The sequence below is a fragment of the Argentina silus genome (assembly GCF_951799395.1).
Source record: "Argentina silus genome assembly, chromosome: 13".
Lineage (NCBI taxonomy): Eukaryota > Metazoa > Chordata > Actinopteri > Argentiniformes > Argentinidae > Argentina > Argentina silus.
The window spans coordinates 12,111,677-12,125,498 of record NC_139667.1 but is presented as its reverse complement, the minus strand read 5'-3'; the positions used below and the strand labels follow the sequence as shown (position 1 = coordinate 12,125,498).

Here is a 13,822-nt window from a genome sequence, read left to right as displayed (position 1 = left end):
CATTGCTTAGCACAGAGCAAACCGGATCCACTGCAGAGAGAAAGAGATTGTTTTGAATCATTGGTTCTGAAATATAATCGTAAATACCCAGTGAGTGGATAGCAGTAGCTTAGACATATAAGCCTTTATTCAACCACGAAGGTTACAGATGAACATAAATAAAGGATCCAAGACCACACAATAACTCTGATAATCCTTCAATCGCAGAAACATTGTTTTCATATCTTTCATATTCATGTCAAACATCCTACAGTATTTCCTGCTGGTGCCACTGCAGAGCAGATATCATAAATTGTAGTGTTGCACTGCAACCATATTCCTAGAGGGAATAGAGAGTAAATGAGGAGAGCTCTGACATCATCATTTTCCCTTATGGGGATTATGAAAATGTTTCTACTCTAAGTAACTAGGTCTGGGACTATGAGGGCTTTGAAATATCCATGACGGAATCTAGGGCATCTAACACTGTGTACATGTAGGCCTATTCATTGTGGTCCTCCTTCTATGGTGATTGTGTGTTTGCTTAATAAAGCATTATTTGCATATGAATGAATCACGTCTGTGTCTTGGTGTTGTGGGTGAAGTTGCTGTTGTTGTTGAATGAGTGCAACAGATATCAGGCATTTTTCGAAAAAATAATGTCTCACAGACTACAAAGCGGTGCGAAGTGGCTGGGGAAAACTTTGCTCCAAATTAATTTAGATGGGGGGGGGGGGGGGGGGGGGGGGTGCACAGTGGATCAGACCGTGATCAATAGCATCACAATGCTCAAAACATCATTCGCTACAGTGTCAAAGTTGACACTGAGTGGTGATTCATGATCAACGACTGTCTGTGGCATGGCAACCAGACCAACACAAACACAACCATGACATTATCTAGACACCAGGGGAGGCTGGTGGACGTTGACATCAGGGAAAGACAGGCTCATTGTCATGGATGGAACGGAATTACATTACATTACATTTATGGCATTTAGCAGACGCCTTTATCCAAAGCGATTTACAACAAATACATTTGTTTAAGTAAGTGAATCATCTATCCATCAGTCATCATAAGACAAAGTAATCAATGCTCAGACCAGGGGCCATAGGCAGTCACAATGCTACAAGAAGGAATTATTTAAAAAAAAAAATATATATATATGTATATATTAACAGGAGAGAAACTGGAATGAGAAATGGTATCAATAACGAGCCTGTACTCCGATTTCCACCTCCACCAGCCTCCCCTGCTAGATTCACTTGTATTCAACGATACACATCAACTAACACTACTAGCCAAATGAGGGGGAAACCAGAACCGCAGGCTACCCCAACAGAACCTCCTTAGGTCATGGCAGACATGCTAGCCTGCTCAGTGCTTCTTGACCTGAGGCACAAGCATCCCAGAAAAGACCATGGCATCACAGGCCAGGGGCTAGTCCCTTCCCTTTGGTGGCACAGGGTATATCGCATGACCACCTCGGCACAACAAGACCACTCAGCGTGCTATTTTCAGACCCAAACAAACAGCTTGCCTCCAAGAGGACCTAACAGGCGTGATGGACGGGGTCCGATGAGGATACTGTTTCCTGTACATGCTACATTGTCACAGTTCAAGGGACAAGCATCAAAACATCACAACATTGTACAACGCTAAAGTCTACACATCGCTGATGATCGATTCTGTGATGTTGTTTGACCCTAACCCATCCATCCTTTGACCAAAAAAAAATCGGTTTGGTTCTGAAATAGAGTTTGTAAACACTCCTGAGGCAATTACTTGTGGCTACTGTCCACACTCCTCCTGATCGTCAACTACAAAGCAGCCTCTCTATCCATATGAACTGAGGGGCCCCTTTGCACTCACTTTGTTCATTGACATGATTCAAACCAAGGTCAGAACTCCCACACCTCTACTTCTGAAGTAGCATTCTATAAATGTATTTTATTCCAAAATGAGACCCACACCACATTTGAAAACAAATTGGCCTAGTTTTGTTTAGACAGATGTGTGCCACTCAAATGCATGTGAAAGCTATCATCAGTATCCTTGCCAGTTTTAATTCAGCACAGACTGGTAAATTCTTCCTGGTATGCTCCATTCTCTGGATAGTTACAATATTAGCTTGTCTTCGAAAAACTGAGTTCATTCAGTGTATCAACAGCAAGACAATGGGCACATTTCATTGGCCCAAAAGATTATCTAGACAATGTAATGCAGTGTTCGCCATTCAAAGCATTCTTCACGTACTGAATGAAAAGAGGTTGTTAGTGTCAGAAAGCCCACAGCTGAGCCTCACACTCAAGTGGGTTTAGCTGTGTTGTGGTGTCAAACTGCTCATGTTGAGTAAGCCATGCTAGTTAGCCTGAATCACAAAACACACTCTGTGAGAGCTGTATGACTAGTAGAGCTGTTTGACTAGTAGAGCTGTTTGACTAGTAGAGCTGTTTGACTAGTAGAGCTGTATGACTAGTAGAGCTGTTTGACTAGTAGAGCTGTTTGACTAGTAGAGCTGTTTGACTAGTAGAGCTGTATGACTAGTAGAGCTGTATGACTAGTAGAGCTGTTTGACTAGTAGAGCTGTATGACTAGTAGAGCTGTTTGACTAGTAGAGCTGTTTGACTAGTAGAGCTGTTTGACTAGTAGAGCTGTATGACTAGTAGAGCTGTATGACTAGTAGAGTGTGGATTAGAAAAACAAGTTTCTTAACATTTAGCTAACTTTCCCTTTCCACCCCACAGTGGTAGTCGCGGCTCGGTTCGTCTCTAGATGTTGATTGTGCATCGGGGTGGAATTGTTCTTTCCAGATCTTCTGCCAATGCAGGGCAATGGTCAAAGTCAGAACCAAGTGGAAATTATGATGTATAAAATACAGTGGTACACCATGTAAGGTTGGAAAGCTTTTGTATGGCAAAGGAATAATGCTTGCACTAACGGAAAGTGCCCGTAGAGACGTACAGGGAGGGGATCAGTTCTGATGTTTTGCAGCAACAGGCAGTTTTTTTTTTCCCCTGTGCAGATATGGATTAGAGACAGGCAGTGCTGCTTGTAATTTCATACAATTACAAAATGTTATCCTGTCTTTTCTCTATCCTGTCTCTATCCTATTTCCATTTCTGTATTCACATATATTCCTTAAGGACATTTTTTTTTTTTAATCCCAAACCCCAATTATCCACCATAATAATGAGGAGAGCTTTGATCATGAACAAAACAAAACAATTAACGTAACTTAGCTGCAGTTTGTCATCTAAGTTATGCCCAGGAAGTGAACCGTCTAAAAACAAGGTGCAGTGTAGTACATTACTCTCAGTCCTCTGTCCCTACCTGGGCCAAAGAGCATCTAATGTCTCCTGCTTCCTGAAACATAGTTCACAATGTGATAAGTATGTTTATACTGTACTGCCCTATGATGGCCTGAGGGGAATCCACATGGTCCATGGGACATTGTAGTGTCTATTCAGTCCATTCATCAGGCTGAAAGGCAAATAGGACAGATATATAACGCAAGCCAAATGTGCTGGCCTTCTCAGTGAAGAGGAAAAACAGATGCCAGCTTTACCTATGAGCAACAATGCAAAACACAAGACTTCTCCCTCCTCCCCCCTGATTGTGAAGAAAACTAAGATGAGGTAACTTGATACAATGTAATTCATACAAATACAATGCAAATCCTGTCAACAGACCTGCCCTAGTCAGGCATCTGGATGCAACTGTAGCTCTCGAACGTGCAGAAAAAAAACAAAATTGCACTCAGTAAGAATCCGTTTCATTCATTTCGGACAAGATGGATGGCTACACCTAGACACATTTCGTAATAACCTTTAATGCTGTTTTGAGTCCACACTCGCAGCGTTTTAAACCGGTAACAGTGGAAACAGCTTGTCACGATTATGTTGAACACACCACATAGGCATAGGCCGTCGGAGGGTTTGGATTTAGTGCATAGTAGGCTGTTCTGCAGGCATCCATCCCTGCTGCAACATAAGACCCCTCCACAATCACAGCATTGCAAAACATCACATCACCGTGTCTTTAGGAAGAACATGTCCTTCTCTATAGGTAGCTTCAGGCAGCCTACATTTCTTTATTTCTTCAGAATAAATAGCCTGTCATCTATACGAAGAACAATAATTGCCACATTGCTGAATATGATCTGTTATTTATCACCTTTCCCCTGATATATCCAGCTCGCTGTCTGTGTGATCAAGGCGGCGGGTGTAACAAATTAAATGCAACGCAAAACCGCGCTTACCATGATTCAATCCGTCTAATCCATTACGTTTTCCAGATGCATCGATATTTCGACAGTTTACCGAAGGGAATATTTTGCATTGAGAAAATAACGGTACCCCGTCCCTGCGATTTACAGCCGCTGTCGCCGCGCGGAACAGATGATGGCGTAAAGGCTGATGCGGATTCACACGGGACCAAAGCCGTGATTGACAGCATCTAGAGCCAATCAGCGACTAGAATGTATTCTGTAGTCAAATGGTGGGACATATCGCCTATTCTACGGATTTGTGAGTGACTGATAAACAGAGACGGCATCATTAGGCCTAGTATGAACCATTCCATTATTTAGGCCTAATGCTTGGATTAGGAATATTCTTTGAATGCATTATTTGATCCTCTGCATAATAGCCTACTAGGCTATAGGTTAGTGCTATCCATCACTGAGCAAAAAAAAAAAAAAACTGTATTAGAAACATAAACAAAGGATCTGATGACATATTTCACATACAAATAGCACTTGATCTTTATAATATATATGGTGCTCATGAGGAAGGCAAATACCAGCTAGGGTCCCACATGGAAGACCTATTAGGCCAAGAAGACATCCTCCTGGTCTGAGGGTAAGACCTGAGCTTGCATGTCTCAGACAGGGCTCCCTCATCATAAATCACCTCTGCTACGGGACATTCACCTTTGAACTCCCTCCACGGGAAGACCCATTGTGACATGTGGGATTTGACTCCAGGTGTCGCTCCTGGAAGACCCAAGCATCTACCATTAGGCCAGGAGGACGAGACTTGAGGTCCGAGGGCGACACTTAAGTTAACATGTGTCAGGCAGGGCTACCTCGTCACGAGAGTGTGATCCTTTGTGTACCAAGCATCCTATGACAACAAAAACATAACAACAACAGAGTTTTATGGTTATGATAAGACAGTCCTATTCATCAAAATCTAGGAGTATGTTTAATTTTTTCCCCCATTATATAAATCTTACAGACTGAGGCTGTGTCATGAATTTTTATGACTGGCAAATCTTGATAGCTTTGGGAAATATAAGTTAAATCTTTGTCTGATGAGTCTTTCATAACAGTCTATTCATAGAACTGTAAGCCACACTTTCATTTACATACCCATCCTGAAAAGACCCTCACCATTCAGTGATTGCCTATAGTCTATCCAGCCACTTTAAAATGATAGACAAGGAGGTGTAATTGAAGTGGAAAAGTGAGATCCTTTGAATTCAGGTTGAGCAACAGACTTTGATTTAATTAATTGAATCCACATTTGGATATGGTTACCTACCTTAACTAAGTTGTCAAAATATAAATATACACTCACTGAACACTTTATTAGGAACAATATACTAATACTGGGTAGGGCCTCCCTTTGCTCTCAAAACAGCCTCAATTCTTTGTGGCATTGATTCCACAAGATTGGAAACATTCCTTTGAGATTCTGGTCCATAATGACATGATTGCATCATGCAATTCCTGCAGGTTTTTCAGGTATACTTTCAAGCTTTGAATCTCCCGTTCTACCACATCCCAAAGGTTGGATTCAGGATTCAGATCCGGTGACTGGGAAGGCCACTGAAGAACACTGAACTCATTGTCATGTTCATGAAACCAGTTTGAGACGACTTTTGCTTTGTGACATGGTGCATTATCATGCTGGAAGTAGCCATTAGAAGATGGGTAAATTGTGGCCATGAAGGGATGCACATGGTCAGCAAGAAAACATTACCCACACCATTACACCACCTCCACCATGAGAAGGTTTACATTTACATTTACATTTATGGCATTTAGCAGACGCCTTTATCCAAAGCGACTTACAACAAATACATTCGTTTAAGTAAGTGAATCATCTATCCAACAGTCATCATAAGACAAAGTAATCAGTATCAGGCAGTCACAATGCCAGAAGGCATTAGGTGAAGGTGTACCTAATAAAAAAGGTGTACCTAATAAAGTGTTCCGTGAGTGTATATAAATATATGTATATTATGGTGATATGATATAGTCTGCTTGACTGTACATACACTGAATGAACATTCACTATACATTTCTCAGGTTGAGCAGCAGACTTTGATTTAATAATGAGAGTTCGAAGTCTCAGAAAGTGAGGCTTGAATCAGTAACCCTGCAATTTGTATTGTATGTATTATAGAAGTCCAGACCTCCTGCCTTATGTTCTCATAATCAGTGAATTACTTTTTCCATTGATAGTATGACCTAAAACACGTCAACTTCATGTCATCAGCTGGTTCTCCACTGTAAATCACTTTCAGTAAATTGCACTTCATCTCTTCTGAATAGTGATATTTCTCCAAAGGGTGGCAGTAGTATGCAATATTTGCTAAGACACACACACACACACACACACACACACACACACACACACATACTCACACACACACACACACACACACACACACACACACACACACACACACACACACACACACACACACACAGATACACACACATACACACACACACACACACACACACACACACACACACAGATACACACAGAAACACAACACACACACACACACACACACACACACACACGCACACACACCGCTAAAATTATATTTTTGTTTGTATTATCATGTTCTTACTGTCATTTCAGACAAACCGTTGAACCCATGACACAATGTCCTACAGTGTGTGTAATTCTGGTTTGATGCTGAGTGGACTTGTTACAGTAAATGCTGCAGAGCTATTTGCTCTGGCACGTAAGACCTACACTTTTGGTTTCCTCTGCTAAATAGCTAAAGCTTTGCACAGCTCATGACAATAACCATGGCAAAAATGGTAGAGGCCAAGAATCAGTGAAGGGCTCACCATAATCCTAAACAATATAGGTTCTGTTAACTATAACACTTGTTACAATGTGTACATAGTAGTGATACAGTGTATCATGGTGCCATTTTGGAGTTGTTGCCATGGAAATGTGGGTCATGCACTGATGTGAGTGAGTATAGTGTGAGTGTAGACTTGTGGCTGGCGGTGGACTGAAAGCAGTGCATGCTGGTGCCAGCAGTAAAACCCTGATCAAATCTAGGTCAGCGGGATGCTCCAGAGCAGCAACAAGCCTACAAGACTGTTGTTTTTGTAAGATGAGTTGGAGGACTGGAGGGTGTTTGTTAGGAGAGACTTTTGTTTTTCTGGGTGACATACTGTTTGTTGCTCAAGCGAGAGCTGTAGGCTATATCTATCCACATTTGGATATGGTTATCTACCTTAAATAAGTTGTCAAAATCTAAATATATCTAAATATATGTTTATTATGATGATATGATACAGTTTGCTTGGCTGTACATACACTGAATGAACATTCATTGTACATTTGACAGTGAAATACAGAATCAAATCATGCTTATCTAATGATTTGAGAGGTGTGAATTTACTTCAGGCTTTAATTTATAGAGGGTTAAAACCTGCAAGTTTCTTCAAGTGTTTAGTTAATGACAATATTGTTATCCGAAGCAAACACTATTGAATTTGAAAGCTATTAAAAATAATTATACTTATATAATTATCATAAACTCATATCAATATCATTATGCAACAACTCGTCAGATGACACATGCATACATTGATAATGAGTTTACATAGATTTAAAACCGCTGCACCTTTATTCCCTCAGGAATATATCGTACAATGTTATTGAGGTTTTTTTTAATAAATGATGTGCTAAATATGTGTAAATAAAAAAACAAGTTGTTGACTTTCTATCTATGTTGTATCCTTCCTATTGTCTATTTGCATCGCTCTCCATAAACTTCCAGCCTCTTTTTGGTGAGACTTGTGATTGGTCAAACCGGCATTGCTGTGTCGTCATAGCTTGGAATGCCCATTCATCAGTGGACTGGGGCGTTGTACTCCGCATCTCATTTGCGGCAGGGGCAATTTCTCCATTTTCAAATTCTCTTCGTGGAAAAAATTGAAAGAATTGTGGTCCTTTAATGAAATACTGCGGGATTTTTTGCTAATTATATTCATTCATTGTGGTGTTACTAGATCGGAGTCACCTCGGCGCCTGTAATTTGAAAAGGAGGTCTCTGCGTTTCAATTGAAATTTGGAAGGGAGCTTGCGGTCTTTGTTCATTCATTTGATCGGTTGGGTTTCTTTGTTGGACTAAAAGCATGGGAGCACAAGTCTCCAAAACCTCTGCAAAAGAGGAAATCCCTGCCGATGCACCGGCCGAAGGCGCAGCGGTTGCAGCCAAGACAAATGGACAGGTAACGAGTATTTTCAAATATTTAAGGGATGCTTTCGTCTATTGTTTCAATGTTGGCAAAGTGTTGCGCCAATGGCGAGCCCCATCCCCATGCTCACCGGCGTTTCAGGGAAAGTGGCCACATGTATCCATTCTCGAAAACCTAGGGCTACTTTTCAACCAACCGACATGTTATGTATTGCAATTTCCATGGTTAAAATTGATTAGATTGTGATTTGATACATTATCAATACCCTTAAATGCAACGCGTTGTTTGTGCATTATTTGTGCATTGTGTCGTATCAACCAAACGAGTAGATGTAGCCTATTTTCCCTCTGCAAACACTGATTCATTGTAACCCTGGATTGAGAAACATAAATGCACAAATCACCTCTAATTAAAGCTTCAATTAGGGCTAATGTGCTACATGCCTGTGTTTTTGTTAGACATGTAGCCATGTACGATCAAATGGTTAACTTAACCCATTAATGGAGGGATAGAGGGGCCGCTTTCATCGTGCGAGGCCTTTTTTAATCAAGTTACCACGCCTTTGTTGCCAGATGCAGGGACATGCTCCATTGGCATGCTCCTTCTTTCCAAATGTAGGCCGATATCTTTACATAGGCATATTTAACGGGTCTGAAATATACCCAAAGACCGTGATTTTGTGCTAAATTACGGTTAAACCAATACAATTTCGATGGTGCTGATGTTTGTAGTCTTTTTGAGTGGGCAGCTATTCAGATTCTGTTCATTTGGCGCAAATTGTATAGAAAGCATGGATTGAAGCGTGCCATCGTCCCAAGAAATTACATGGGCTTAATTTACATAAATTAATCTGCGTCTTGAACGCAAATTATGCAGATACACATGGTCAGTTAATTTTATGTAGAGGCAAATTCTCATTCTCTTCTCGTGCTTTCATTTTACTGATGTTTAAGCACAGCGACACCTGGTGGTTCGTGGTTGTAATGATCCATATTCAGGAGCACTATTACTGAGAGGGCTGTAGTGATTTTGTCTTCTCTCGCCTAGTAACAGATGTTGGTACAATTTTAGGACTATTTTCCTATTGGCTACCACTAGACGAATTCGAATGAACCACACTGGATAGGATCTGCCAACTGTTTTTGCAAGGGGCTCACTTGCATTCATTTTCTTGAGCATTTTTAAGCCCCATGCATGTGAGATTGAGGGTCACAAGGGCAAATTAAGTATTTTTCAGAAAATATTCAAGTTTTTTTTTTTTTTTTAGCGCTCCTGGTGGCATGCGATGTACAACTAATCAGTGTATCTGAATTTTTTTGGTGTGTTCTTAGGAAAATGGCCACGCCAAAACAAACGGAGATGCTTCTCCTACCACAGAGGAGGCCAACAAGCAGGAGGGCCCGGCCAATGGCAGTACTCCAACTGAGGAGGCTCCCAAAGAGGAGGCAGAGAAAGTAGAGGCTGCTGAGACCAATGGGGACAAGGAACCTGCTGCTGCCACCAATGGGGAAGCGTCCGCCAAGCCAGAGGAAGAGGGCACTCCCTCAACCAGCGAGGACGCCGCCAAGCAGAAGAAGAAGCGCTTCTCCTTCAAGAAACCCTCCTTCAAGCTCAGCGGCTTTTCCTTCAAGAAGACCAAGAAGGAGTCCGAGGAGGGGGCAGAAGATGAGGAGGTGGCCGAGGCCCCTGCTGAGGGTGAGGAGAAGGAGGCGTCCGAGGAGCCTGCTGCTGCTGCTGAAGAGGCCAAGCCTGCTGAGGCCAGCGAGGAAGGAGCCAAGGAGGCCCCTGCCGAGGAGCCAAAGGCAGCAGAAGAGGTCAAGGCAGAGGGGGAGGTAGCAGAGGAGAAGCCAGCTGACCCTTCACCTGCGGAACCAGAGACGGCAGCCAGTCCAGAGGCCCCTGCTGCCACTGAGTAAACCTGCACACCGGATGGAACGACGGATGGACGAACGGAATGGAACAGAGAGTCAAATAACCTGTCTGATTGTTTGTTTGAAGGAATGCGAGGACTTGTCTAAAACCAGGGATATTTTTTTTTTTTCATTTCTTGTTGATGTTTTGTTTTTTGATGTTTACTGTTTTTTACAACCATTTCATCCATAATGACTGCAACGTCCATAGGAGTGGTGGGCAGAGGGGGGATTGGAGGGGGGGGGACGTGCTTCCTCACTGCTAATTGGAGTGTTTGCATTTGTGATGTGTAAGTGTGAGCGTATGCTTTATTTTTCTTTTTTTTTCTTTTTTACATGTAACCATGACTAACTGTATTGACAGGATTTTGAAGTCAGCATATTTAAATGAAGTATTTGGTGCTGGGCAGTTGGATGTAGCAAATGCCATGTCTGCAAGAACGACACATTGTGATATTTAAAGGGAAGTCCTAGATCAAGTCTTAATGTTGTCTTTGCACCATGTTTACAACTCAAGATCAATGCTCCTGGGGACACGATGCCATTCCTGAATGAACTAGTTTTAGATAATTGTTGAAACAATAGGTGCTCATCACTTTCATTAGATTTCACCATTCCGATACTCTGTAGTAATGCACGTTGTATAGACTTTGATATTACTGGTTTTAAGACCGTGAGGAGGTGTACGTACATGACTGAAGTTTTTAACAGATGACCTGTTGTAAATGAGGTTTCTTGTTTTCCACCATGTTGATTTTTGTAAGAATTAATACAATTGGAAGATCTTTTAAGCATACTTTGCATCAAGCTGTGATGACAACAAAACGGTTAAGAATGATGCGTTTTGATTACAAACAACTAATATACTGGGTAATTGTTAGGGAAATTGCCTGTGCAATCTTTTAACAGCATCTTGTTTTTTTTTCTTTTGTAAATACTGAAGCTTCACCCTTTGAATTTGAGATGGAATGTAACTGCCTACAAATGGTATTAAGATTCTTCTTCTTAATGTGTTCCATTTTTCTGTGAGCACTGTGAAAGAATAAAAGGAATAAAGTCTGACCTGAATTGCTTGTCTCCTTTATTTCCTAGGCTTGACATTTGAAATCACAAATTGTAAAAACAACACATTTAAGGATTGAGAGAGTTCGTGCTATGCACATTTGATCACTGAGAAGAGAAGACTTGTGTTTTAGAAAGTAGGTTTGTAGCACCCTCATGTGGTAACTCATCTACTTATGTTTTTGAGGGTTGACTTCAAATTGAGCAAAGCTCACAGTCTGACTGAAATCCCTGCCCAACGAATGTTTGATTTTAACCACAGGCTATTTAGTCTGATTAAGTTGATTTCACAAAACACTAAGTTCTATTTTAGCCTACATTCTACAGAGTATTTGAGCTGTACATATCAAACATTGTTTGTTTCCCACAATTACATAATGAATTTGCTTCAAGGTTCAATTTAGCCTACCTGTTGTTGATCTTGAACTTGCCTTCAAGGCAAATACCCTTTTTAAACAAATCTGATATCTTAAAAATAGCTGTTATGTAAGTTTTGATTTGCTGCTTGTGGGTGTGTGTGTTTGGTGTACAAAAATGTGATGCCAATATGCAGCTTAAAGTGTTTTCCATAAAAGCTGTTCAAGTTACAAACACAGCAGCTTTTTAAAAAGAAATGTTATGATGCCTTCAGGTGTAATTGCATATTTTAGGAATAAACAACTGCAGAAATAATTCAAATTGATGGGTATGCTTGCTTGCCTCTGACACATTGGGAGCATGCTGCTTCTACGACGTCCAAACCTCATGAAAACCCAGATGCTTTCTAAGTATAAGGAGAGGGCAGCAGTCACCACTTGAGGGTGTTTTCAGCCTCCCACAGCTGTATTTGAGCCCAGTTTAAAACCATCCATTTGCTTTGCTCCCAGATTAACTCTACCGCAAATCCATCCACCACAAGAAGGGTGTGTTTTATGCATAATATTCCTGTCCCCACTCCCTGGACCGGGCGTCCGTTCTGGTATCTTGAGGCTTGCGGTTCCCACCTCTGCCCGTGCCTGTATGTGTCTCACAAGGATGCAGATTCTTGGCTGCGTCCCAACTATTTAAAATAGCTTCCTTGGCTCTTTGCTATCATCAACCAGTAATAGTTGAAAGGACTGGATCATTTTTCATGGTATTTGCTTTTGTCATGCAAGTCTTTTCAGATCAGTGCATTTGAGAGACAGATGATGAGGGCAGGAGGCTATTTAAGGGTATTGGGACCGAGCCATGGTGCCTACCACTGTCCGAACACCACTACACGAAGGGCATTGCTCTGTCTTCCTGTCCATCCCACCTCCACTCCACCTCCACTCCACCACCACAAGCCTCTCTCAAGATGCCAGTCCTCTTAGCTGCTTGTGGCTTGTGGCAGCAAGTTCCCAGTTTCCTCCAGCCACCAATGCCCTCTGCTGTGTCTATGTGCCTGTCTGCTGGCCTCCTCACCTAACCACCCCCTCTCGTTCCCAGAGAGGATGAAACAACATCTGCCCTGCCAACTCCCTCTACCTTCCGCTGCCTCCCCCAGCCAACCAACTATTTTCAGCACACACACCTTCTCTCTCATAGGGAGAAATATGTTCTGTAAACTGTGGCTGCCACCAGCTGTTAACCAGAGTCTGTCATGTGGGGACGGCTGTGTTCTTTAGATCCCCACCCTGTCTCCCGACATAGTGCAGCACGGGCCTTGCTTACAGTGAGTCCAAATGAATGTTTTATGTTCTGATGATGTGTCTAAAAGTGAAAGGAATCCTCACCCTGAAAAGGAAGTACATTTTGTTGATGTGTGTCCAGTTATGTGCCTTCAAGAGTTGAGGAGAATATTGATAGTCTAAAATGAATCTTGCTGCTGGTGTAACAGTCATTGTGTATCAATGTAAATTATGGATATCAAAAGAAATGTTGGATGCATTTTGAAATATATAAATCACAATCAGTTTTTTACAGTTATAGTTTCCGACATAAAAGAGTAGGTGTTTGAGTAGGTTGTGCAGTCATGGCGTGCTTTTTTCAAATGTCTCTTATTTTTCACATTATAAGTAATCATTTCATGGTAGCATATTTGAGAATTAATTATTTTGGTATGCATCAGTATGAAGTGCAGTTGTGTATGATACTGATTCATTTACTTCCCCGCTATGATTTCTAGATGACTAATCTATTTTATGAGAAGCTACATTTGCCCTTTCAGTGTTTGAAAACCCATTTTAAAAAAGTCCCACTCAGACAAAACATTTCTTAAGACATCATTTATTTTGGTCATTATGCTTTTTACATTACATAATGAATCATGAGGGATATAACAATGTTGTTGGTAAACAGTTTGTATTTGTACGACAGTATTTGTTGGTGTGTTATATCTTGCATAATTTCTAATGGTCAATTTGACCATAGCCATTTCACAATATTCAAGTCACATACAAGGAAG

The 13,822-nt window shown here is 41.3% G+C and overlaps 1 protein-coding gene across 1 annotated transcript; it reads left to right on the top strand.

Moving 5' to 3' along the window:
* The first annotated feature begins 8,176 nt into the window (after positions 1 to 8,176).
* On the top strand, positions 8,177 to 10,554 carry marcksb (myristoylated alanine-rich protein kinase C substrate b). Its single transcript, XM_083682963.1, has 2 exons — positions 8,177 to 8,476; positions 9,775 to 10,554. Exons 1-2 carry the CDS (start codon positions 8,381 to 8,383, stop codon positions 10,357 to 10,359), a joined length of 681 nt encoding a protein of 226 aa, XP_083539089.1. The 5' UTR covers positions 8,177 to 8,380; the 3' UTR covers positions 10,360 to 10,554.
* Positions 10,555 to 13,822: the final 3,268 nt, after the last annotated feature.

Excerpts from the sequence above, each read along its gene's own strand:
- marcksb (XM_083682963.1), top strand. The coding sequence starts at position 8,381 with ATGGGAGCACAAGTCTCCAAAACCTCTGCAAAAGAGGAAATCCCTGCC. Across the intron at positions 8,477-9,774 it reads CAGCCAAGACAAATGGACAG|GAAAATGGCCACGCCAAAAC; the intron begins GTAACGAGTATT and ends GTGTGTTCTTAG.